General features: G+C 47.8%; 1 protein-coding gene across 1 annotated transcript; it reads left to right on the top strand.

The window, feature by feature from the left end:
• The first annotated feature begins 386 nt into the window (after positions 1-386).
• On the top strand, positions 387-23608 carry CBARP (CACN subunit beta associated regulatory protein). Its single transcript, XM_070931861.1, has 9 exons — positions 387-437; positions 5324-5469; positions 8740-8801; positions 10241-10406; positions 12600-12777; positions 14549-14689; positions 15802-16003; positions 17656-17836; positions 22495-23608. Exons 1-9 carry the CDS (start codon positions 387-389, stop codon positions 23606-23608), a joined length of 2241 nt encoding a protein of 746 aa, XP_070787962.1.
• Positions 23609-24954: the final 1346 nt, after the last annotated feature.

A 24954-nucleotide genomic window follows, 5' to 3' on the forward strand; every position in this document is an offset into this window, starting at 1 on the left:
CGGAGAAAAAAGGAACTGAGAGAGGAGAGACGAGACGCTTGGTCCATCTCCTCGGGCATCACCGGAAGACGAGGGACGTGAAGATGCTGTGAAGCCTGAGCAACCCATGGTGACTCTCTTCCCTCCCAAACATGTGAGCTGCAAGAAAGAACGAAACGAGAAGCAGGGATAAGAGCTGCGGGAGAGAGGGAGCGAAAAAAAAAAAAGAAAAGAGAAGAAAAAGACTGCAGTCCCGTCGTTGTTGTTCCTCCTTCTTCTCTTCAGCCCGCTTGGATTGATGTATATACATCTGCTTTTCACTCTTCTTCATTTTCCTGAGTCTGTTTTTTTAAAAAAACCCAACTACTAGTTTTGATTTATATGCCCAGCTACTCTGGCCACAAACAATGAGCGATGCGTTTACTTCATGGGCAAATACGACAACTGAAGGTGTGACGGTGAGTGTGCAGAGGCCAGGCCTGGGTGGGGAATGGGGTCCTTTTTGGGAGGGGGTGCATGCTCTCTCCTGCTCTTCCAATGTTGCCCCCCCCTCCCCTATTGCTTCTGTTTGGAGGCCGACTCAGGAGATGAGAGGCCCATTATTAGCAAGTTTGGCAAAACGTGTTTGTCTGCATGCATGCTCATGTATGTTGGAGGTCTTCCACCAGACACGTGTTTAGTCTCCTCACCCTCCCCATTGTGACAGATATTGTGGGGAAATGCTTTCATTAAAACAATATCACAGCTCCTCTGAGCATGCACCGAGCGGTTTTTTTTTTTCCCCCTCGCTGCCGCTCTTCTCCAATTTGACTTTTGTTCTTGGCCATCCTGGAGGAGGTTGATGGGAGTTGAAAACTTCTGGAAGGCGCGAGGCGGCCTGGCCTTGTATAACATTTGGGGGTTCAGGGGAGCACTGGGGGGGGTTATGATAGCTGTGATTGGGCAGGGCAGATTGGAGATTTCACTGCCTAAATATAAAAGACACCAAGGTGGGGTTGACAGCTCTGTGGTCCCAGAGTTGGCTTAAGTACCAATATCTTGAGAATATTTGTAGCTCAGGGCTGAACTGTGGGGTCCATGGAGCTATATCCTCCTACTACTGATAATGTTACATAGTTGGGTCATGAAATATCTGCAAGAAAACAACGAAGCTCAGAGAGCACCAGGGACCCCACAGTCCTCCTCCACTCCCTTCTAGCACTGATGACGTTACCTAGTTGGGTCACAAAATGTCTACAAGAAAAGAGCCAGCTGTGTGGGAGACCACCAAGGACCCCAATAGCTGTCTTAAGTCATGCTTCTAGGTTCAGCAGACTTGGGGGCAAGGAAGGGGGATACAGGGCTTAGGGTCAGCTGTCCGAGGGCAAGGCTGAAGAAACTTGTTCAGCTGTTACCCAGGATTGGTATTCACTGACTTTCCCCTACCGGTTTGCAAATGTGAGCGTGCCACTTCCTCACATGCGCACAATCTTCCGTGCATGCGCTTTGCTTGCGCGCACGCCTTCTGCCCGTGCGCCTGGCCTCAAAAACATGTCGAAATAAGACGGCATAGAGCCGAGGCAGGGGACGCTACCGGTTCGGGCGAACCAGTCCAAACCGGCTGAATGCCGCCTCTGCACATACCCCCCCCTTTCCCACCCACATACACAAAGGCCCAAATTGCACAGCAGAAGTTTGCTGGAGATGAGACGCTCAGTGGGGGAAAGCTAAATAGTCGGACACTTGCTTTGCACACTGAAAATCCTGGCCCCACTTCTGACAAATCTCCCTTTTTTCCAAAAGGATCGTGGTTAGAGGGGTCTGGAGACAGACCCTGCTCTGGGCAGAATAAAAGAAGCGCCAGAATGTCTTGAGATTCTGAATTGCTGAGCCAACATGGCAGCTGACAAGTGGCCAGGCCAGAGAGCCCAACAAGGCAGCTGCCTACGGACTCAGCCGTCAGCTGTCTCCCCTCCCACAGAGTGGGCTAGCCTTTCCCAACACAGAAAAACTCTCTTATCTCTTGGCAACTGCCACGCTCAGTTTATCCAATGGGGAGGAAGAGAACCGTGCCTCTTTGTCCCTTGCGATACATGGAAGGACTTCGACGAGTGATTACAGGTAGTCCTCCACTTACGACTGCAATTGGAGCCAAAATTTGTTAAGTGAGTTCGCCCCCGTTTTTACGAACGTTCTCGCCACGTTTTAAGTGAATCAACTGCCGTTCTTCAATACGGTTGTGAAGTGTGAATCTTGGTTTCCCCCATTGACTTTGCTTGTCAGACGGTCCCAAAAGGGGGGAACTCGCATGATTCCAGTCCAGTAGCAACCGTCATACATGCGAGTCAGTTACATCGGAATTTTGATTCCGTGACCCTGGGGAATCACGAAGTGTGAAAAATGGTCATAAGTCACCTGGTTTTTTTTCAGTGCTGTTGTAAAAGTTTGGTCACTAAATGAACTGTCGTAAAACGAGGATTACCTGTATTGCTTACGTTTTTGCCAGACTTAGGTCTTGATCTGGTAAAACCTGAAAGTTGTGTGAGCATTTAAGATGCTGCAGCAGGGGTGAAATTCAGCGGTTCTGACAGGTTCTGGAGAACCGGTAGCGGAAATTTTGATTAGTTCGGAGAATCGGCAAATGCCACCTCTGGCTGGCCCCAGAGTGGGGAGGGAATGGAGATTTTGCAATATCCTTCCCCCAGGAGGGGGGTGGGAATGGAGATTTTGCAGTATCCTTACCTGGCCACGCCCACCAAGCCACACCCACCAAGCCACGCCCACAGAACCGGTAGTAAAAAAAATGGATTTCACCACTGTGCTGCAGGCATTTGCATTTCTGCTAAAGGTGAAACTCTGGGAAGTCGTTTCAGAAGAGACACAAGTGTGAATTGGAGAGGCCAGGTTTAGTGTCTTATGTAGTTCAATATTCCTGCACCTGCTGAGGACTAGTTGATTGCCAAGCTAAAAACAGATGATGCTCCCATGGGGGAATATTTTATCTTAGCCTTTGATAGCTGAGTATTTGACTTGGCTTCTGCTGGGGATTTTGGAAACCTGGCTAGCAGAATCACAAGTTGGGCATTGGGACCTGGGAAAGGTGAGGTCAAAATATTTCCCTTTCCAACATTTCTGGATTAGAAAAGGCTCCTTCTCTTTGGATTTTGGCGGAAGAGCCCAAAATTAAAGAGGGAAAATGTTTCATGCTTGGAAACAATGCTTGTTCGGATGGAGACTGAACAAAGGGCGACTCTGTTTTAAACATCATATGACCTAAAATAGTGTTTTTTTTCAATTTTAGCAATGTTTGGACTTCAACTCCCAATTGTGGGAGTTGAAGTCCAAACATCTTAAAGTTGCCAAAGTTGAAAAAATGCTATCCTAGAGTGTTGAAAACCAACTGTTTGGGGGAAAAGAGTTACACAAATAGCCCTTGATTTACAACCATTCGTTTAGTGACCATTCAAAGTTATAGCGGAACTGAAAAAAAGTGACTTGTGACTAGTTTTCACATTTGCGACTGTTGCAGTATCCCTCATAGACACATGTTCAAAATTTGGGCACTTGGCAACTGACATACGGTAATAAATAAATTAACATTTGCAGGGTCACCTGATCACCCTTTGTAATAACCTTCCCAGCTGGTTTAAGCGAAGTCAATGAGGCAAGCCAGATTCGCTTAACGGCCTCATGATCCACTTGACAACGGCAGTTTTTTGCTTAGCAACTGTGGCAAATAAGTCGTAAAATGGGACAAGGCTCACTTAAAAACTGCCTTGCTTAGCCATGAAAATTTTGGGCACAATTGTCGTAAGTCGAGGACTAGCTGTAATCCACCTTTCTAGCGTTCATTGATGCGATTACCTTTTCTTTCTGATGCTCCCCCACTTATTTTTTTACTAATTGGCCCCACCCACAAACTTTAAAGCATTTTAGTCCTTAGTTTCACAAAAACAGGGTTTGGGAGGCCTGCAGAGTGCTCCTGGGGCCTGGGGAGGGCAAAAACCTTAGTCCCCGGCATCTATGTGCAGTTTCCCCAAATTTCCATGCGACTCTGCGACCTCCATTTAAGCTGAGGAATGATGGGAGCTGAAGTCCAGCTCCCAAAGACTGCATCATGTTGCAGAACGTGTTATTTATACACTTAACTTTAGAACAACACCACTGGGCAACTGATTCATATTTATGATGGTTGCAGTGTCCTGGGGGGGTCACGTGATCGCCTTTTGCAACCTTCTGACAAGCAAAGTCAATGGGGAAGCCAGATTCACTTAACAACCGTGTTACTAATTTAATAACTTCAGTGATTCACGTAACAAACGAGGCAAGAGAAGTCGCCAAACTCACTTTAAAAAAGTCTCGCTTAGCAATGTAAATTCTGCGCTCAGTTGTGGTCGGAAGTCAAGGACTACCTGTAGAGCAGTATTTCTCAAACTTGACAGTTTGAAGCTGTGTGGACTTCAACTCCCAGAATTCCCCAGCCAGGATGTTTTAAGATATGTGGACTTCACATCCTGGCTGAGGAATTCTGGGAGTTGAAGTCCACAAACCTTCAAGCGATTCACTTAACAATCGTGTTACTAACTTAAGAACCGCAGTGACTCACTTAACAATTGTGGCAAGAAAGGCTGCAAAATGGAGCAAAATTCACTTAACCTTAGCAACAGAAATGTTGGGCTCAATTGTGGTCGTACGTCGGGGATGTCTGTATGTTGCAGAACAGTGGTGGGTTCCTCCTGGTTCAGCCCGGTTCTCCCGAGCCGGTAGCGGTGACGATATGATGTCACCAAACCGGTTCTGCCCCCCGGCCACCCCCCCACATTATTCTTACCTTTTATTTGGTCCCACCCCCAATCTATTGCTGCCTCCTGAGTCCCAGATGATGACTAGAGGGAAAAAAACTGTTTAAACTCTTGCCGCGGGGCTTCAAAGGGCCGCCCTACAGCTGATCAGTGTTAAAAGCAAACAAATGAGTAGACCAGTGCCTGCAAAAATACATGAGTAGATCAGTGCCTGAAAAAAATAAATGGGTAGCTTGGTAGAACTCTGCAAGCAGTTAAAAGCCTGGTAGACCAGTACCTCTGCTAAATCCTAAAGAATTGTCACATGACCATCAAGCCACGCCCACAAAATAAGCCACGCCCACAGAACCGGTAGTAAAAAAATTTAGAACCCCCCCCTGTTGCAGAACCTTACAAAACTTTTACAAGCCTTCTAGTCACTTTGAAATACAATCCGCTTTTGGACAAACAGTATGAGTTTTGCAAAGAGATGTTTAATAAACAACAATAATGGATTTCTTTCTGCTTCTCTTTTTCTTGTCCCCATTTATCATCATCGTCCCCTCCCCTCCCATATCTTCCAGACGGTGCCTGGCGAAGTGAGCCCCCAGGACGGTTATGTGCTACTTCTTGTGCTTCTTTCGATCTTTATCGGGGGCACGTTGGTGCTGCTCTTTGGCGTCCTGATCGTCTGCCGGCGCTGCTGCGAAACAGACCAAAGGCACTCCAGGTATGGATGGGAATGGAAGGCTGGGGGATCCGGTGGCATGGGGAGGGTCTGTTTGGGGTAGGTAGGATATAGATCATTTTTTAAATGATTGACTGGGAGGGGGCCTTCTCTAGGTAGGGGCCATTCTGATGTATTGTGAGCAACACAGCAAGAATCTGCAGCCATGCTGACTAACGATTTTGGGAATTGCAACCAAACAGAGCCAGAAGGGAGAGGGTGAAAAAATATCCTGCCCTAAAACTATTAAAATTTCCTTCCTTCCTTCCTTCCTTCCTTCCTTCCTTCCTTCCTTCCTTCCTTCCTTCCTTCCTTCCTTCCTTTCCTTCCTTCCTTCCTTTCCTTCTTTCCTTCCTTCCTTCCTTCCCTCCTTTCCTTCTTTCCTTCCTTTCCTTCCTTCCTTCCTTTCCTTCTTTCCTTCCTTCCTTCCTTCCTTTCCTTCTTTCCTTCCTTCCTTCCTTTCCTTCCTTCCTTCTTTCCTTCCTTTCCTTCTTTCCTTCCTTCCTTCCTTCCCTTCCTTCCTTTCCATTCATTCATTCATTTATTTTCATCACCTCCAGGCAGCATCTGTATATTGTCCCTCCCTCTCAGCCCAAGAGCCAATCAGATGCTTTAGAGACCCAGGTTCTACTCCCCACTCAGCCATGGATGCTCATTGGCTGACCAGTCTCTCCGTTTCAGCCCGAGAGCCAATCATGTATAACAGGGAAGAGGCTGGACTAGGAGAGGGGAGACACAGGATCTAGGTCCGTGATGGCGAACCTATGGCACGCAAGCGTTGCCCTACCATAGTCCAGCACGCATGTGCGTGTTGGCCAGCTGATTTTCGGGCCTTCCGGGCCCACTGGAAGTCGGGAAATGGGATGTTTCCAAGCCTCCAGAGGGCCTCTGGGGGGGTGGGGGGAAGGCTGTTTTCTCCTTCCCCAGGCTCCTAGAAAGGCTCTGGAGCCTGGGGAGGGCAAAAAATGGACCTACCGGGCCCACCGGGCCATCACATGCCAAAAGTGGGGGGAGGTCATACGTGCATGCGTGGGGGGACGGGGCGCATTGAATTATGGGTGTGGGCACACGCGCATGCAACCCCCCCCCCCACACTACGCCCGCTTTTGACACGCAATAGCAAAAAGGTTAGCCATCACTGATCTAGGTCTTCCTCTCAGCTGCAAAAGCTCATTGGCTGACTTTGGACCAGTCCCTCCCTCTCAGCCCAAGAGCCATTCAAGTGTAGCAGAGTTCTCTGATATTCTGTTTTTCCCCACAATCACAATCCTGTGAAGTGGGTTGGGCTAAGAGAGAGAAATTGGCCTGAAGTCACCCAGCCAACCTTTATGCCTAAGGGAGGACTGGAACTCAGATCCTCTGGTTTCTAGTCCAACAACTTGAATCCTACTTACACCAAACTGGCTCTCATGATAAATTAACATTATTTCCAAGTTTCTGATTGGAGAAGGTCTGGACTAAGAGTGGGGAGACTTGGGTTCTAAACCCCGTGGAAGCTCATTGGCTGAATGTAGGCCTGTCCCTCCCTTTCAGCCCAACAGCCAATCAGATCTTTTTGGGGAGGAGCAGCACTAGGAGGGAGGAGACTGGAGTTCTATTCCTCACTCAGCCACAGCAGTTCATTGGTTGATTCTAGATCAGTCCCTTCCTCTCTGCTCAGGAGCCAATCAGGTCTAATGGGGAAGGGGCAGCACTAGGAGGGAGGAGACTTGGTGTTCTACTCCCCACTCAGCCACAGCAGTTCATTGGCTGATTTTAGATCAGTCCCTCCCTCTCTGCTCAGGAACCAATCAGGTCTAGTGGGGAAGGGGCTGGGCAACGGGGGGGGGGGGCGGAGACTCAGGTTCTAGCCCCTCTTCAGCCATAGAAATTTGAGGGAGATTCTGGACCAGTCCCTCCCTCTTAGGTTAAAGGAAAAAAATGAAAGAGGGTGGTGCTAAATATAGGTAGTCCTTGACTTATGACAGCTCACTTAGTGACCGTTCAAAGTTACAGCAGATCCTAAAAAAACTGCTTACAACCTGGATTTGAACTGCTGACAGCCACAGTCACATGACCATACTTTGAGTGCTTGGCAACTGACCCTCATATATTGTTTGCAGCATCCCATAATCACATGACTGCAATTTACAACATGTTTGCCAGAAACCAGTGTTCAATTCTAGTTTCTGGCAAAAAAACCCAAAAAACAATCCATAGTGAACAATGGATTCACTTAACGCCCATGGTGGGTTTAGTTAGCAACTACAGGTACTTCTCAATTTACAACAGTTTGTTCAGTGACGATTCAAAGTTACAACGGCAGTAGAAAAAGTGATTTATGATCGTATTTCACGCTTAACAACCGTTGCGGCATCCCCATGGTCACATGATCAAAATTTGGATTGCTTGGCAAACTGACTCATAGTTATGACAGTTGCAGTGTCCCGGGGTCATGTGATTCCCTTTTGCGACCTTCCGACAAGCAAAGTCAACGGGGAAGCCAGATTCACTTCACAACCGTGTTACTACCTTAACAAGTGCGGCGATTCATTTAACAACTGTGGCAAGAAAGATTGTAAAACGGGGCAAACTGGTTTAACAAAGGTCTCACTTAGCAAAAAGAAATGTAGGGCTCAATTGTGGTCGTAAATTGAGGACTATCTATATTTGGATGCTTATCTTGAGATGCTCAAACCAGGACAGATTTGTGCCTGTGTTTATAATATCTACATACTTTTTGGAGTATAAGATGCACTTTTTTTCCCCTCTAAAAGAGGATGGAAATGTTGGTGCGTTTTATACAGCCATTTTTGTCCTTCCGAAACCTCGCCCTTCTCATCCCATTTTTGGCAAAAACTGGCCCATTTTTCACAAAAAGGGAAGACACAGAGGGTTTGGGAGGCCTCCAGACTGGTCCTGGGGGCTGGGGAGGGCAAAAATGCAATGTGATGGGGATTTGGGAGGCCAAAAACGGGCCAAAAACCTCCCAAACCCCGCACGCGTTGTGTTTTTGCCTCCCCAGTCCCTAGAAGCAGTCTGCAGGCCTCTCAAACCCTCTGTGCATCTCGTTTTTGCAGGAAACGAGCCCATTTTTCACAAAAACAGGGTACGCAGAGGGTTTGGGAGGCCTGCAGAGTGCTCCTGGGGCCTGGGGAGGACCAAAACCGGACATGTGGAGTCCAAAAACTTTTTTTTTCCTTTAATTTCCTCTTCGAAATCTTGGTGCGTCTTATACTCCATTGCGTCTTACAGTCCAAAAAATACAGTATATCATCTTTTTCCTATTTTCAGAGCCAGCGATGACCCAGAAAAAACCAACACCACCTATCTGGATGATTCACAGCCGGCACAAGGTGAGGACATTAAGACCAACCCTCTCTGCTCCTATCAGGAATCTGATTTAAATCACTGTTGGTGGAAGCCCTTTTTATTTCAACACCTCCCACAAAGGGGAATGATGAAGTTTGAATCAAATGTTCTCTATGTCCCAGAGTGCGAGCAAACCAGAACATCAACTCCAATCAGTGATGGGATTCAAATAATTTAACAACTGGTTCTCTACCCTAATGACTGGCTGCGTGGGTGTGGCCATGGTGGGTGTGGCCAGGGTGTGTGACAGGCAGCATTCGGCCTCCTGCACCCCCCCTGAGAAAAAACAGGCCGTGGGGGGGGACGCACCGCTCCCCCCTGCGCCCTGTTTTGGGTCTAGTAGGCCTCCCTGCACTTATCTGGGAGCCAAAATGGGGCGTGTGAGGAGTCCTGGAAGGGGCGGGGCAATTTAACTACCGGTTCTCCCGAACCGGCCCGAACCAACTGAATTCCACCACTGACTCCGATTGTATCAGATATGTTCCTTATTTTTAAACTGAGGCAACTGGGAATTGCCAGTTTTCTGGGCACGTATAGGTAGTCCTCGAATTACAACCGTAATGGAGCCAACCCCTTCACAGTCATAAGTTGTGAAAGTCGTAAAATCAGTCATTCATGTGACGGGCCTGATTTTATGGCCTTTTTTTTTTTTTTTTTTTTTTGCAGCAGTCATAAAGCCAATAACGTGGTTGTAAAATGGTTCGCTATGGAGGTGCTTTGGCTAAAAACCGGAAGTGAAGGCGGATTATCAGCAAAACTATTGTAAAAGGTGGTCACATGACCCCGGGAAATGCAGCCTGGTTGCTAAGCGACCAATATTTGGTCATGGTCATGTGACTAGAAGAAGGGCCCTAATCGTTGAAATTTTGAATCCTTCTTATAAGTAGTCCCGGATTGGTCCGTTTTAACTTCAAATGGTTGCTTAGCAACCTGGCGTAACTTGAGAAGTTACAGGTAGTCCTCAATTTACAACCCTTCATTTCATGACAGTTCAAAGTGGCACTGAAAAAAAAGTGACCTATGACTGCATTTCACACTTACAACTTGTTCTGGCATTCTCAGGGTTGTTATGTGATCAGAATTCGGAAGCTTGACAAATGATTCATATTTATGACGGTCGCAGTGTCCCAGGGTCATGTGATTCCCTTTTGCGACCTTCTGACAAGCAAAGTCAATGGGGAACCCAGATTCGCTTAACAACCGGGTTACTAACTTAACAATTGCAATGATTCCCTCAACAACTGCGGCAAGAACGGTCGTAAAATGGGGGCAAAATTCACTTAAGTGTCTCACTGAGCAATGGAAATTTTGGGCTCCATTGTGGTTGTAAATTGAGGACTACCCATGTTTCTCTGTAGGGATAGAAGCAGGCTGCTGCCGCCACATATTCACACCTCCACTCTTCCCCTCCCCTTCCTCTTAGACATCACCATTAAAGTGGATGACCCAGAATGCATGTCCAGCTCCAGCTATCGAGATGCCGAGAGTGAGCGGTTTCTGTCTTCTGGCAGTGCCATGGGGCGGCGGGTGTCTTTCAATGAAGCTGCCCTGTTTGAGCAGAGCAAGAAAACGCAGGAGAAGGGAAGGAGGTGAGTCTCCAGGCTTGATCAGGAACCAGGAGGCTGTGCTGGGAGTTGGAGGTTCCACATCTGGGGGAAGGAAGGGGGAGCTGTGGTGTTGCATCTGAATAACAGAATAACAGAGTTGGAAGGGACCTTGAAGCAGGGGTGAAATGTTCCCGGTTCGGACCGGCTCGGGTGAGTAGGCAGTGATGGCGGCGGGCAGTTCGGAGAACCGGTAGCAAAAATCCCTGCCCCCATCCCCCATGCCCAGCTGAGCCGCGCGATCATCAGAGCTTTTTTTCTCTTTTAAATGTCTCTGACGATCCAAGCTCTGACGACCCCAGCTGAGTTGCCTGCTAATCGGTAGCAAAAATCCCTCCCCCTCCCCACCTCAGCTTGCTTACCTTAGCTGCTGGTCGCAACGCCTTGCTGTAATCCCTGCAATCCATAGCATCAGCAAGCAACTGAATCTCCCTGCCTGCAATCAAGCAGGCAGGGAGTTGTGGACTTCAACTCCCAGAATTCCTCAACCAGCAAAGCAAAGCTGGCTGAGGAATTCTGGGAGTTGAAGTCTACAAGTCTTAAAGTTGCCAAGGGTTAGGGTTAGGGTTAGAGACCCCTGTTCTATTGGGTAAGTTTTTTTCCCCTTTGGGAGCTTTAAAAAAATAGTTAATTGGGGGGTTTTTTTAGTTGTTCTTTTTTTAGACCTAGCCATTTAAAGTTTAGGAAGTTTTAAATTTAGCTGCTTTTATATAAAAATAAAAATAAATTAAAATAAAATAATATTTCTGCAGCTTTCTGAGATTTAGTGTGTTTCTGTAGTGTTTCACTCTAACTACACAAACACACAAAATTTCACAAAGCTGTATGTGGAATTTTGTGTGTGTGAAGTGTGAAAGTTGGTTTTTTGGGCTTTTTGTGGCTGTGTGAGGTTCCTGCTTGTTGCAGGGGCCATTTTGGGTCTAGCACAGCTGCTTTTATATTGTGGGTGAGCCAGTTGTGTTGTGTTGTGTTTTGTAGGTTAAAAAGGGCAAAGAAGTGACATTGACCTGGCCACGTCCACCTGACCAACAAGCCACGCCCTCCCAGTCACCTTACCACTAAGCCCCACCCATTAATTAAGCCACGCCCACAGAACCGGTAGCAAGAAATTTTAGATTTCACCCCTGCCTTGGAGGTCTTCTAGTCCAACCCCCTGCTGAAACAGGAGACCCTATACCGGGGTGGGTTCTGTGGCTGATGGGGGGACTAGAAACCGATCTCCCTGATCTATATCTGATTGGCTTTTGAACTGAGAGGGAGAGATTGGCCAAAGTCAGCCAATGAACTTCTGTCTAAGGAGGGACTAGAACTAGGCTCTCCCCGCTCCTGGTCCAGCACCTTCCCAACTATATCTGATTGGCTCTTGGAATGAGAGGGAGGGATTGGCACAAAATCAGCCAATGAGCTTCTATGTCAAAAGAGAGACTAGGACTGTAGTTGCAACACATTGAAAATGTGACTTATAACCATTTTTCACACTTACGACCATTGCAATATCCCCAGATGATCACATGATCAAAATGCAGTCTCTTGGCAACTGGCGTGTGTTTATGACAGTTGCCCTGTCCTGAGGTCATGTGAGAGCCAGGCTTCAAAAGAAATCCAGTTATTTATTAGGAGCTTCATGTCTGCACATTCCCAAGTGAAGCCAGCTCTGACCCTACATAATTTACGCTCCAATTATGACCCTGTTTCCCCCCTCCCCCCAGGGTGTGTCATCAATCACATTCGCCAACGGAGCGGGTTGTAGAGGTCACTCCCCTCCGGCTGCTGTAGGTAACCCTGAGATACAGCCTTGAGAGAGATAAGCATGGAATATGCATCTGTCTTTGGCTGCTGTGCCGTTTCCCCATCTCCCCTGGCCTATGGCAACTCGAGAGCAGGCCACGGATGCTTTGCGAGTTCACACCCAGATAGCTTCCAATGGGGAAAGCCAGATTCGCTTAATGACCACTTGATTCGTTTAACAACTCTGGCAATAAAAGTCATCAAATGGGGCAAAACTCACTTCACATCTGTGTTTCTTACCAATGAAAGTTTAGGGCTCAATCGTGGTCATAAGTCAAGGACTACCTGTACTCTTTTTTTTTTTTTTCTCCAGAAGCAAAATATGGGATGTGTTAAGATGTCTTCGGACTTTCTGCTTCATTGTGGGTTTTTTTCTGCTTTTCCTGTTAGGTACACTCTGACCGAGGGTGATTTCCATCATTTGAAGAACGCCCGTCTCAGCCATCTGCCCCTGCCACCCTCGGCTGCCCTTAAAATCATCACCATCCACGAGTGCGAAGCCAACGAGAACAGCGTCATGATGACTCCCCGCCTCCCACCTGCCAAGCCGAGCCTTGCCATTTTTCACGTGAGCCCCTCCTCATCCCTCCAGGGTATGGGGGTGGAACTGAATCAGGCTGGGAGGGATCAGTAGGTGGTATTCAGCTGGTTCAGACAGGTTCGCCCAAACCGGTAGCGGAAATCGCAGGTGGGTTAGTTAGTTATTTCATGATTTCTATTCTAATCTTTTTGTTTAAATTTATTTATTTATTTTATTTATTTATTGGTTCGATTTATATGCCGTCCTTCTCCGGAGACTCAGGGCGGCTTACAATGCGTTAAGCAATAGCTTCATACTTTTGTATATACCTGCTTAGTAGGGCTTTCGCCCCCCCCCCCCCAGCGGTGTTCTTTTTTATACAAAGTCAGCTTATTACCCCCACAAACCGGGTCCTCATTTTACCTACCTCGAAAGGATGGAAGGCTGAGTCAACCTTGAGCCTGGTGAGATTTGAACTTGCAGTAATTGCAGGCAGCTGGTGTTACTTAACAGTGCTTTAGTCTGCTGCGCCACCAAGGCTCTATTTAATTTATGTAAAACATTTTGCAGACAGCCTTTCAAGTGCAAAAGCTTTCCAAGGCATCTTACAGAAAGGAGTAATGGGTTACTTTTAAAAATACTGTCTGGTTGCAAAGAACACCTTAAAATTACTTAACGCAGATTAATACATAGCAATTGTAGTATTCACACAACGTGAGATGTTCACACAAGTAGCCAAGAGAGCTGTATGCTATATTAATAAATTAAACTGATTGGTAGGAATGCACGTAGCTAGACAGATAGATGCTAGATAGGTAGAGAGACAAAGAGATAATGGTAGGTTCAGCAGATAGAGAGATGATGCAGATAATGAGAGAGAGAGAGACAGAGAGAGAGAGAGACAGAGAGAGATTGAGAATTATACATACACACAAATACATATCAGGGGAAGTAGGCTAAAATACGTAAGCTTTATAAATTATTATTTATTAAATTTATAACCTGCCCACCTCACTACCCAAAGTCACTCTGTAATAAATTGTTATAAATAGAAGATGTGCATGTTGTAATTCAGTAGGAAACTGAAACTTCTGCATAACTGAAATGAAACCTGTCATATATATACACATACACATACACACACACATATACATATATATATACACGCATACATATACATACATATATATATATACACATACATAGAGAGACATCCATATACATATATATACCCATATACATATATACATGCATGCATACATACAAACAAACATACATACATATGTATATGTAGTCCTCAACGGAGCCCAAAATCTTTGTTGCTAAGAGAGACATTTTGCCCCATTTTATGACCTTTCTTGCCACAGTTGTTAAGTGAATCACTGCAAAAGTTAAGTTAGCAACATGGTTGTTAAGTGAATCTGGCTTCCCCATTGACTTTGCTTCTCGGAAGGTCTCAGAAGGGGATCGCAGGACCCCCAACACACTGCAACCATTATAAATACGGGTCAGTTACCAAGCATCCGAATTTTGATCTGCAATGATTGTAAATGTGAAAGTCACATTTTTCAGTGCCGTCGTAACTTCCAACGGTTACTAAATGAACTGCTGTAAGTCGAGGACTTCCTGTCTATATAATTGCATCCAATAGGAGCTTTACGTAAGAAAATACTTAAGATAAGTTTTATCGTGTTTCCAATGGAGAGTTAGGCTAGCAGACACTTTGCCCAGCAAATGGCTGAAAAGCTGGATTGATAGTTACTGGGTTATGCTTGGCCATCTTCCTCCTCCTCATCCTCCTCTTTGTCCTTCTCAACAGCCGAGTGGAAGCCCCCTGCCAAAGACGGCGCTGACCAGCCATGGGGGTCTGTGTTCGAGTTCAACGCTACCAGGGGACACTTTTAACTCCAGCGTTGAAGCTGCTTCCTCCGTTTCCTCTGACTCGGGCGAGGGAGTTGCGGTAGGTGAACCTAATACAGTGCAAAAGGCGGGCCGTATGAATTGCATATCCAGGTAGTCCTCGACTTACATCAGTTCATTTAATGACCACTCACAGTTAACAACGGCACTGGAAAAAGTGACTTATGACCGTTTTTCACAGTTACGAGATCCCCGTGGTGATGTGATCAGAATTCAGGGGCTTGGCAATTGGTTCGTATTTATGACGATTGCCTTGCCCCGGGGTCACATGATCCCCGTTTGCGACCTTCTGACAAGCACAGTCAATGGGGAAACCAGATTCATTTAATAACCACGTTACTAATTTAACGACCGCAGGGATTCCCTTAACAGCTGTGGCAAGAAAGGTCATAACATGGGGAAAAACCCACTTAACTAATTTCTCACTTAGCAACGTAAAATTTTGGGCTTCATTTGTTGGCATAAGTCAGGTCCTTGACTTACAATGATTCATTTAGTGACTTACGAAGTTACAACGGCACCGGAAAAAAAGTGACGTTTTGCACACTTATGACTGTTTTAGCATCTCCACGATCACATGATCAAAATTCAGACTTTGCTTAGCAACTGGCATGTATTTAGGACGGTTGCAGTGTCCTGGAGGTCACTTGGCGACCTCCTGACCAGCAAAGTCAATGGGGAAGCCAGATTCACTTAACAACCGTGTTACTCACTTAACGACTGTCGTGACTCACTTAACCGTGACAAGAAAGGTTGTCAAATGCACTGGTCAACTGGCATGTTTTTACGATGGTAAACCCGGGGTCATGTGATCGCCATTGGTAACCTTCCCAGATGGCTTCCGACAAACAAAGTCAGTGGGTGAAGCCGCATTCGCTTAACGACGGTGGTGATTTCCTTAACAACCGTGGCGAGAAAAGTGTCAGGGTTCCAAGTAACACACTCCCCCCAACGAAAGAAAACTCCGAAGCTTGAATTTCCTCAAAGTTACACTGACAAAAAGGTAGTAAAATTGTGTGCAACTCTCTTTAATGACTGCCTTAGTAATGGAAATTTTGGTCCCGATCGTGATCGTAAGTTGAGGATTGCCTGCATTGGAATGGGATACGGCGCTGGGCATGACTAACCCTTTCCTCTTCTCCATCCGCACAGACTGGCAGTGCAGTCAAGGCCGCCAAAGGAACCGCCATGGCTCCTCCACAGGAGCCCACCTCAGCACCTCCCCAGGGCACCGTCCTTCATTTCCTGACCCGCCTGCGCCGTCACGCTAGCCTGGAAGGAGCGAGTCCCTATTTCAGAATCAAGAAGTGGAAACTGGAAACCAGCCAGCGGGCATCCAGCCTGGACACGAGAGGTGGGTGTCTCTCCCTAAGTCTGCAAGTCAGAGTCCTAATATTGAATGCAGTGTATCTCAAACAGGGGTGCGGTGGCTCAGTGGCTAAGACGCTGAGCTTGTCGATCCAAAGGTTGGCAGCTCAGCAGTTCGAATCCCTAGTGCCGCGTAACGGGGTGAGCTCCCGTTACTTTTCCCGGCTTCTGCCAACCTAGCAGTTCGAAAGCACGTAAAAAATGCAAGTAGAAAAATAGGGACCACCTTCGGTGGAAGGTAACAGCGTTCCGTGCGCCTTTGGCGTTTAGTCATGCCGGCCACATGACCACGGAGATGTCTTCGGACAGCGCTGGCTCTTCGGTTTTGAAACAGAGATGAGCACTGCCCCCTAGAGTCAGGAACAACTAGCACATATACGCAAGGAGAACTTTTACCTTTACCCCAAGTTACAACTACCGTTGAACCCGAAATTTGTTGTTAAGTGAGGTTTGCCACATTTTACGACTTTTCCTTCCACTGTTGTCAAGAGAATCCCTGCAGTTGTGAAGTTAGAAATGTGGTTGTTAAGTGGATCTGACTTCCGCCTTGATTTTGCTTGTCAGAAGGTCACAACAGGGGATCACATGACCCCGGGACTCTGCAACCGTCATAAATACATGCCAGTTGCCTAGTAGTCCAAATTTTGATCATGTGACCATGGGTTGCTGCAACGGTCATAAGCAGAGGTTGTATTCAGCCGGTTCGGACCAGTTTGAGTGAACTGGTAGTGGAAGTTGCCCGCCCAGACTCTATGCTGTCCTATTTAGGCACATTTTTGAGGCTGGGCGCATGCGCGGAAGGCGCGTGCAAGCAAAGTGCATGTGTGACAGGCCAGGCACATGTACATGCTCACATTTTCAGTGCTCGGCGAACCGGTAGGTAAATTATATGAATCCCATCTTTGGTCATAAGTATGAAAAATGGTCAAAAGTCACTTTTTTCATTACCGTTGTAACTTTCAACAGTCACTAAACGAACGGCTGTAAGTCGAGGACTATCTATAATGCTGTCCAAAAGATTGCTGGTCCCTGAATTGAAACATGGAACAGGAGCACCTTGCACCTGGTACCCGTACTGCAGGGACAAACGGAGTCAGATATTTCAGTGCTTGAACGGAAGGAATCAAAACTCTGTGGGGACCTTGGTGCTCTCTGAGCTTGGTTGTTTTCTGGCAGACGTTTCCTGACCGAACTAGGTAACATCATCAGTGCTAGAAGGGAGAGGGGTTTGAAGAGTGGAGGAGAAGGAAGAGGAGGATTGTGGGGTCCTTGGTGCTCTCTGAGCTTGGTTATTTTCTTGCAGATGTTTCCTGACCCAACTAGGTAAAATGGTGCTGATCCATCAGCACTAAAATGGAGTAGTGTTTGCTCTTACTAGCACTGATAATGTTACCCAGTTGGGTCATGAAACATCTACATAAATATCACCATGGTCAGAGAACGCCAAGCACCCCTCATTTCAATCCCAAGCTACAAATATTCTCCTTTATCAATAAAAACTCCAACTCCAGGGGTTCTCGTAAGAAGGGGACAGGTTTTTTTCCCCACCTCTTTTTTCCAAAAATACCGAAACAAGTTTCAGAAAAACATGACTCCTGCCTACGCTTCAGCGCCCGTCTCTTCCTTCCCTCTGTTCAGGGTCCCCCAAGCGTCACCAGTTCCAGCGACAACGAGCTGCCAGTGAAAGCATGGACCAAGATCGCGATCCTCATCAGACGGACATTATCCAGTATATTGCCCGGACGGACGATGTGGTTTTCCGGCCCGTGGCTGGACCGTTCTTGCCTGCTCCGGCCAGTCCAACATTATCTCTCGGCAGGTATTTTTCAGTAGATAAGTGGGAAGGGGGCTGGCGTGGAGTGGAGTGTATGGAGGGCCCAGAGAATAAGAGCCGGATGGAGAAGCCTTCGGCAGCTCTGGAATGGAAAAACAAAATGAGAACGGAAGTTGTAGGAAGTCCTTGACTTGGGACCAGAATTTCTGTTGCTAAGTGATGTGTATAAAATAAAGGTAGCCCTCGACTTACGACCACAATTGAGCCCAAAATTTATGTTGTTAAGTGAGAAATTTGTTAAGTGAGTTTTGTCCCATTTTACGACTTTTCTTGCCACGCTTGTTAAGCGAATCACTGCAGTTGATTAGTTAGTAACCATGTTGTTAAGTGAATCTGGCTTTCCCATTGACTTTGCTTGTCAGAAGGTCACAGAAGGGGAGCCCATGACCCCCTGGGACACTGCAACCGTCATAAATGTGAGTTCAGTTGTCAAGCATTCACATGTAAATCATCATGATCATGGGGAATGCTAAAACGGTTGTAAGTGTGAAAAAACGGTCATAAGTCACTTTTTTCAGTAGTGTAACTTTGAACGGTCACTAAAATGAACGGTTGCAAGTCGAGGACTACCTGTAATAAGTAAAATAGATAGAGCGACTGTTGTTGTTGTTAAGTGAGTTTTACAGCCATTTTTGCACGGTTAAGTGAATCACTGCAGTTGTTAAATGAATCACCTGATCACTAAGCGAATCTGGCTTTACTGAGTTTGCTCGTCGGAAGCTGGCTGGGAAGGATGCAAATGGTCATCACATGTTTACCATGTTTACCATGTGGTAAGCTGCAGAAAGGAAGGAAGGAAGGAAGGAAGGAAGGAAGGAAGGAAGGAAGGAAGGAAGGAAGGAAGGAAGGAAGGAAGGAAGAAAAAAAGAAAGAAAGAAAGAAAGAAAGAAAGAAGGAAGGAAGGAAGGAAGGAAGGAAGGAAGGAAGGAAGGAAGAAAGAAAGAAAGAAAGAAAGAAAGAAAGAAAGAAAGAAAGAAAGAAAGAAAGAAAGAAAGAAAGAAAGAAAGAAAGAAAGAAAGAAAGAAAGAAAGAAAGAAAGATGCCAAGCACCTGATCATATGGCTGTGGGGAATACTACGATGATCGTAAAAGCAAGGACTGGTTGTAAGTCACTTTTTTCAGTGCCATCGTAACTTGGAACGGTCGCTCGCTACATGAGTATCCATAAATTGAGGACAGTCTGTACCTCCTTTTGGTGAAGGGGATAATACTCTTGTGGAATTCAACATTGGGAATTTTCCAATGAATCAATAAAAGCTGAAGGACGGGTCAGAGTCCTTGGTTATCTGCCTTGGACTGTTGGGGTGCCTTAACATGTTTTGAGGGCCCTCACAAAATGGCTGCCTACCAGCTCCGGCCGGTGAGTTTTTAAGTGCTGATGGCAGGAATTTTTCCTTCGCTCTGCACGTTGAGTTTGCTGAGGTCCGTCTTTTAAAGATCAAACAATATTTCAGCCCCTTCATTGTCCTAAATAATAGATGGACGTAAATGGGAAGCTATTTTAAACCAGTCTCTCTCTTCCGCAGCAAGTTCTCTCAAACCTTCGCCAAATGACTTTTATTTCCCGTCACCGTTGCCTAATTTTGAATTTTTTTAATTTTTTTTTTAATAACCGAAAATGCTTGGATCGAATCGGCTACGTACCTCAGAGTTTCTTTCCCCTCAGCTGAGCTGCTAGACCCGGGGAGCTATGATTGGAAAGCTAAGATTGTTTTGTTTCTTGGATAAAAACCTGAATAATGGATGAACGTGTAGTGACCAGATGCTTTACCTCTTCCTTGCTAATGTACTCTTAAAAAACCACCGCCATCACCACGTCATTTAAAAATAGATTTGGAGGCAATTATTTGCTTCCCACCCCCGCTTCTTCGCTTAAAAGGGAGGCCGAATCGGTTTGTCTCCGGATGACAGCTGGACTTCCAGATGAACAAAGAAAGGGAAAACAGACTGGATCAGGCCATCCGCTTATCGTCCAGTTTTCTCATCGTCCAATGTTGCACTGAAGCAATAGCAACAGCACTTAGTGTCAAACTCAAGTCTCAAACTCTGGCCCGACGGGTGCTTAGATCTGGCCCACAGGCCGCCTTAGAAACGGCAAAGGACCGGTCCGCAGTGCCTCTGCCAGCGAAAACGGAGCCTCCGCGGGCTGTGGGCGGACCTCCCGAGCTCCCATTTTCGCTAGCAGAGGGTTGCGGGAAGCTGTCGCAGCTGAAAACGGAGCTTGCAAAGGCCGCGAGTGGCCTCCCCACTCCCGTTTGCCAGCTTCTTTGCATCAAGCCGTCGCAGCCGAAAACGGAGCTCGGGAGCCTGTTTCCACTGGCAGAGCACTCGGGCCCCCACAGGTGCCCCCCAGGGGTGGGCTCTAAAATTTTTTACTACTGGTTCTGTGGGCGTGGCTTATTTTGTGGGCATGGTTTGATGGTCATGTGACAATTCTTTAGGATTTAGCAGAGGTACTGGTCTACCAGGCTTTTAACTGCTTGCAGAGCTGTACCGGTCTACCCATTTGTTTTTGGAGGCACCAGTCTACTCATTTGTTTTTGGAGGCATCGATCTACCCATTTGTTTTTCGAGCGCACTGGTCTACCACCACACTGCCTTTTAACACTGATCAGCTGTAGGGCGGCCTTTTGAAGCCCCACGGCAAGAGTTTAAACAGTTTTTTTCCTTCAAGCCGATCAGCTGGGTCTCAGGAGGCAGCGAATAGATTGCGGGTGAGACCAAATAAAAAGTAAGAATAACGCAGGGGAGGGGCGGGAGGGCCCAGCTCCCGAACAAACAGAACCGGTTCGGTGACGTCATATCGTCACCACTACCAGCTCGGCCAAACCGGGAGGAACCCACCACTGGTGCCCCCAACATGAGTGACATCAAGCTGGCCACACCTACCCTCCCCCCCCCGCCCCCAGCCAGGGCCAAACACAACCCTGGTGCAGCCCTCAATGAAATCAAGTTTGACACTCATGACTTAGACTTATACACCACTTCACAGTGCTTTTACAGCCCTCTCTAAGCAGTTTACAGAGTCAACCTATGGCCCCCCAACAACCTGGGTCCTCATTTTACCCACCTCGGAAGGATGGAAGGCTGAGCCAACCTTGAGCCGGTCAGGATCGAACTCCAGGCAGTGAGCAGAGTTAGCTTGCAATAGTGCATTCTAATCACTGCACTACCAGGGCTCTTGAGAGAGAGAAAGAGAGAAAAAGAGATTGTAGATAGACCAAAGATACAGATAGATAGGTAGATGATAGCAATAGCAGTTAGACTTATATACGGCTTCACAGTGCTTTACATCCCCGTCTAAGCAGAGTCAGCCCATTGCCCCCAACAACCTGGGTCCTCATTTTACCCACCTCGGAAGGATGGAAGGCTGAGCCAACCTTGAACCTGGTGAGATTCGAACTGCCAAATTGCAGGCAGCCGGCAGTCAGCAGAAGTTAGCCTGCAGTACTGCACTCTAACCACTGGGCCACTTTGAGCAGCTCACCAGCTTGGTCTCTTCCATTGCATCTTTTCAGCTACATCAACCGCCTCACTTTCAGGAGGTCCAACTTGTCCTCAACTTATGACCATTCTTTCAGCGACCGTTCAAAGTTACTGAAACCTGTCCTTGCACGTACACCAATGTCCCATCCCCACAGTCCTGAGATCAAAATTCAGGCATTTGACAACCGGCATAAATGTACAATGGTTGCAGCATCATGTGATCGCCATTTGTGACCTTCCCAGCCGGCTTCCGGCAAGCCAAGTCAACCATCATCTTGCCTTTTTTGGCCTCGGTGGATGTCGCTGGTCCTGGAGGTCCCGCCTTGAAAAAGATGTGCAAACATCTGAGAACGGAACTCGGCATAGATTCCTAGGAGCAGAAATCCACTAGATTTGGTTGGTCGTTTCATGGATTGTTTCATGGAAAAATGTTCCGGGCTCAGCATAATTTTCAAGGAATTCTTAGAAGTCTCAGCAATGTGTGGTCACTGACTTAAAGGATGCGCCAAGAATCATTTTGCACTCTCTCCTTCAATGTATCTCAACCTCAACAACTTTAAGATGCGCGGACTTCAACCCCCAGAATTCCCCAGCCAGCATCCCTATTGCTGGCTGGGGAATTCTGGGAGTTGAAGTCCACAAAGTTGCTGAGGTTGAGAAACACTATGTCAGAAATGCCATCATACGCTTGAGCTTCGCATTTTCTATCTGTCAGTCTGCCATGAACCATGGGGGAGAGGGAGCCGGATGGGGTGGGTGGAAAGGCAAATATTTTACCTCCCAGAGACACCCTCTCAAGGTCAAAGCCCTGGAAATGGAATCCAATGGCTCACCAACCAGTCCACCATTGAAGAGACTGTTCCCAAAACAAGTTATTCAAATACAATTGGACAAAAAAGGGACGAATGGAGGGGAGGAACTGGATGGGAGAAAGTTAACCGGGAAACTCTGGCGCGCGAACATCAGTTCTGGCTTTGCTATATTGTATTCCACTTGGCTTTTAGTAAAATGTACCTTTCAGCATGGAGTCAAGGGTTTTTCTTGGTCCAAGTTGGCGCAGGTATGACACACTGGTCATTATTATTGCACACTGGTGTGCAAAGAAAGAAATACTGTATCATTGTTAAAGGCAAAGTGTATTTTTTTTTCTGCTGTAGGTTAGAGTCTTCCGAACCACCCAGCCCCACCCCACCCGAGCCATTGGAACAGCAGCCCACCCCCCTTTATCATGACATCTGGAGCTTACGGGCATCGCTAGAAAAATGTGTTTCATCAGAGAAGGGCAACGACCAGGACTCGGCACCTAGTGATGGTGGGGACAGCGTTTCCTCGAGTGGTGGGCTACCCAGTTTCTCCTCCTCCTTGGCCGATGAGGCTGAAGCTGGAGAGGACAGGTCCTTGTCGAAACCCAAGCAAGACAGCGTTGAGATGGAAGCCGGGACCCGTAAACTCTTGCAGATGGATAGCGGCTATGCCTCCATTGAAGCCCCCAGTGGCCGAGTAGGAGAAGACCAGACGGCCTCGGAGAAACGTTTCTGCTTCACCAGCGCTGGACGCAAGGCCACCATCTTTGAGAGCTTTGAGGGACAGGAGCCAGAAGCAGAGGAGGAAGAGGAGGAGGAAGAGGAGGAAGCAGCTGGCGCCGTTGGAGGTCTCCTCCCTTCTAGTCCATTGCTCTGGGCACCGTATGGGCAGATGTTCCCTGCACGAGAATCCTTCCCTCGCCGGGACTACAGCATCGATGAAAAAACAGACGCGCTCTTCAACGCCTTTGTCCGCCACGACCCCCAATTCGATGAATCCCCCCTGCGGGCCAAACACCGCTCCCGGACCCATTTGAGGAAGCAATGGCAGCGTACCAAGCAGTACAGCGACCCAGGCGTCCGCTATCCCACAGCTTTGGAGAGGCACCGGACACCCCTGCGTCGGGGCGACAGCGTCAACTACCCCCTGGAAGGCCGCTACCACAGCACCCTGCCACGTATTGTCAGCTCTGGGGACGAGGAGGTGGCCTCACCCGCCGCAGAAACGGGGGAGAAGATCCAGGTGATTGAGGAAGAACCCCCGGAGGAAGCCAAAACGGGACCTGACCCGTACACCAGGGACTGTCTCGAAAGTGGTCAGTGTCCGGGGCTGGGCACAGAACTCCTGGACAAGATCGCAGGGGGGCTGGAGGACATGTTTTTCACACCCTTGAAAAAACCACGAGAGAGTCTAGAGTGTGTGGTGATGGTGGCCGCCCGGGCTTCCCCTGAGCATAGCCCCGAATAGTGGCAAAGGGAAGCACTGGGATGACCCTTTCTCTGTCTCGCCCCGGGGCTGGGGGGTGCCACGCAGGGCCTGCCAGCCAGCCGGGATGCAGGGTGCTCCAGGGGCTCGAGGGCGCGGAGCAAGATCAAGGAACGCCCTCCTGCTCTGTCAGCCTTCCGCTGTGTATCAGGAAGCCCCACCTGGAGGTCCCCTTGGGGGGTTGAGAAGGTCCAGGGCTGAAGACTTGGCCAGCGGAGATCCCTGTGTCTCCGGCCACAAGATGGAGCCCACCGAGGACCTGGGGAAACTCTGGCTGGATCCATCCATGCCTTTCCAGCAGGGCCCCAGAAGGTGGGTGGGGGGGAGCACATCCCAAGAAGGGAGACCTTCCCTTTTTTGGGGGGGGGGGTCCAAAGAGAGCAGGGTGTCCGCTGGAGAGCCGAAGGGCCTTCTCTTCCTTCTGGTTAGATCCAGGGGTGGGGACAAGGGAGAGCTCAACCGAATCTCTCCCCCATTTCGAAGCAGGTTTGCCAAAGTCGGCGTTATCTCTTGCACAGCCAGGAAGTTTTTAAGTTTTCAGGGGCTCGTTCTCGAGAATAATAATAATAATAATAAATAATAATAATAATAATAATAAGAGAAAACAGCCCCCAAATCTACCGGAGGCCTGACATACCTCACACTCTACGAGCTGGTTGTAGCAGATAATTTCAGCTCCTTCCACCTTTTTACCCCCCGTGCACACCTTTCTCTCTCTCTCTTTCTCTCTCTCTGGTTTTTTACAAGCAATAACCTGTCCTCCTCCCCCCCCACCACCACCGCCGGCAAAGCCATCTTTGCTCGAGGGAGGGGCCGGCTTCGCCTTCCAGGTGGGGCAGGAATCCCCTATCTCAGCCCACGGACGGACAGATGGATGTTTCTCCACCTTTTTGCATTGGTGTGATGTGTGGAAAAGTTTACATTTTCTCGAGTGGAGTGAATCTGCCACTTCCTGGATGGGGTGGGGCGGCGGGTGGGATGTGGGGGGGGTGGAGGCTGGTAGGGAACCCCTGAAACAAAGAACGCTGCTTGAAGGGTGAATAGCACAATTCTCCGTTTCTCTCTTTTTTCTCTCTCTCTCTCTCTCTCCGTTCCCTCCCACCCGCCTTTCTACCATTTTTGAAGGCTCATTTTTCACACTTTTCCAGCTGTTCCTTGGGGTGGGGTGGGGGTGTTTCTCCCCCGTGGTTCCATTTTTTTTTTTTCCATACCCTTCCTTCCATGGTTCACTCTGCATCATTCAACCTGTCCTGTTTTGGTCCACCTCGCAGGGCTATCGCTTGCTTTTTGGGGTTTTCTTGCTGCTTTGATAAAAAAAAAAAAAAAGA

Source organism: Pituophis catenifer, unplaced genomic scaffold, assembly GCF_029215685.1.
Source record: "Pituophis catenifer annectens isolate HBS135680 unplaced genomic scaffold, rPitCat1.0.hap2 SCAF_1, whole genome shotgun sequence".
Taxonomy (NCBI): Eukaryota; Metazoa; Chordata; class Lepidosauria; order Squamata; family Colubridae; genus Pituophis; species Pituophis catenifer.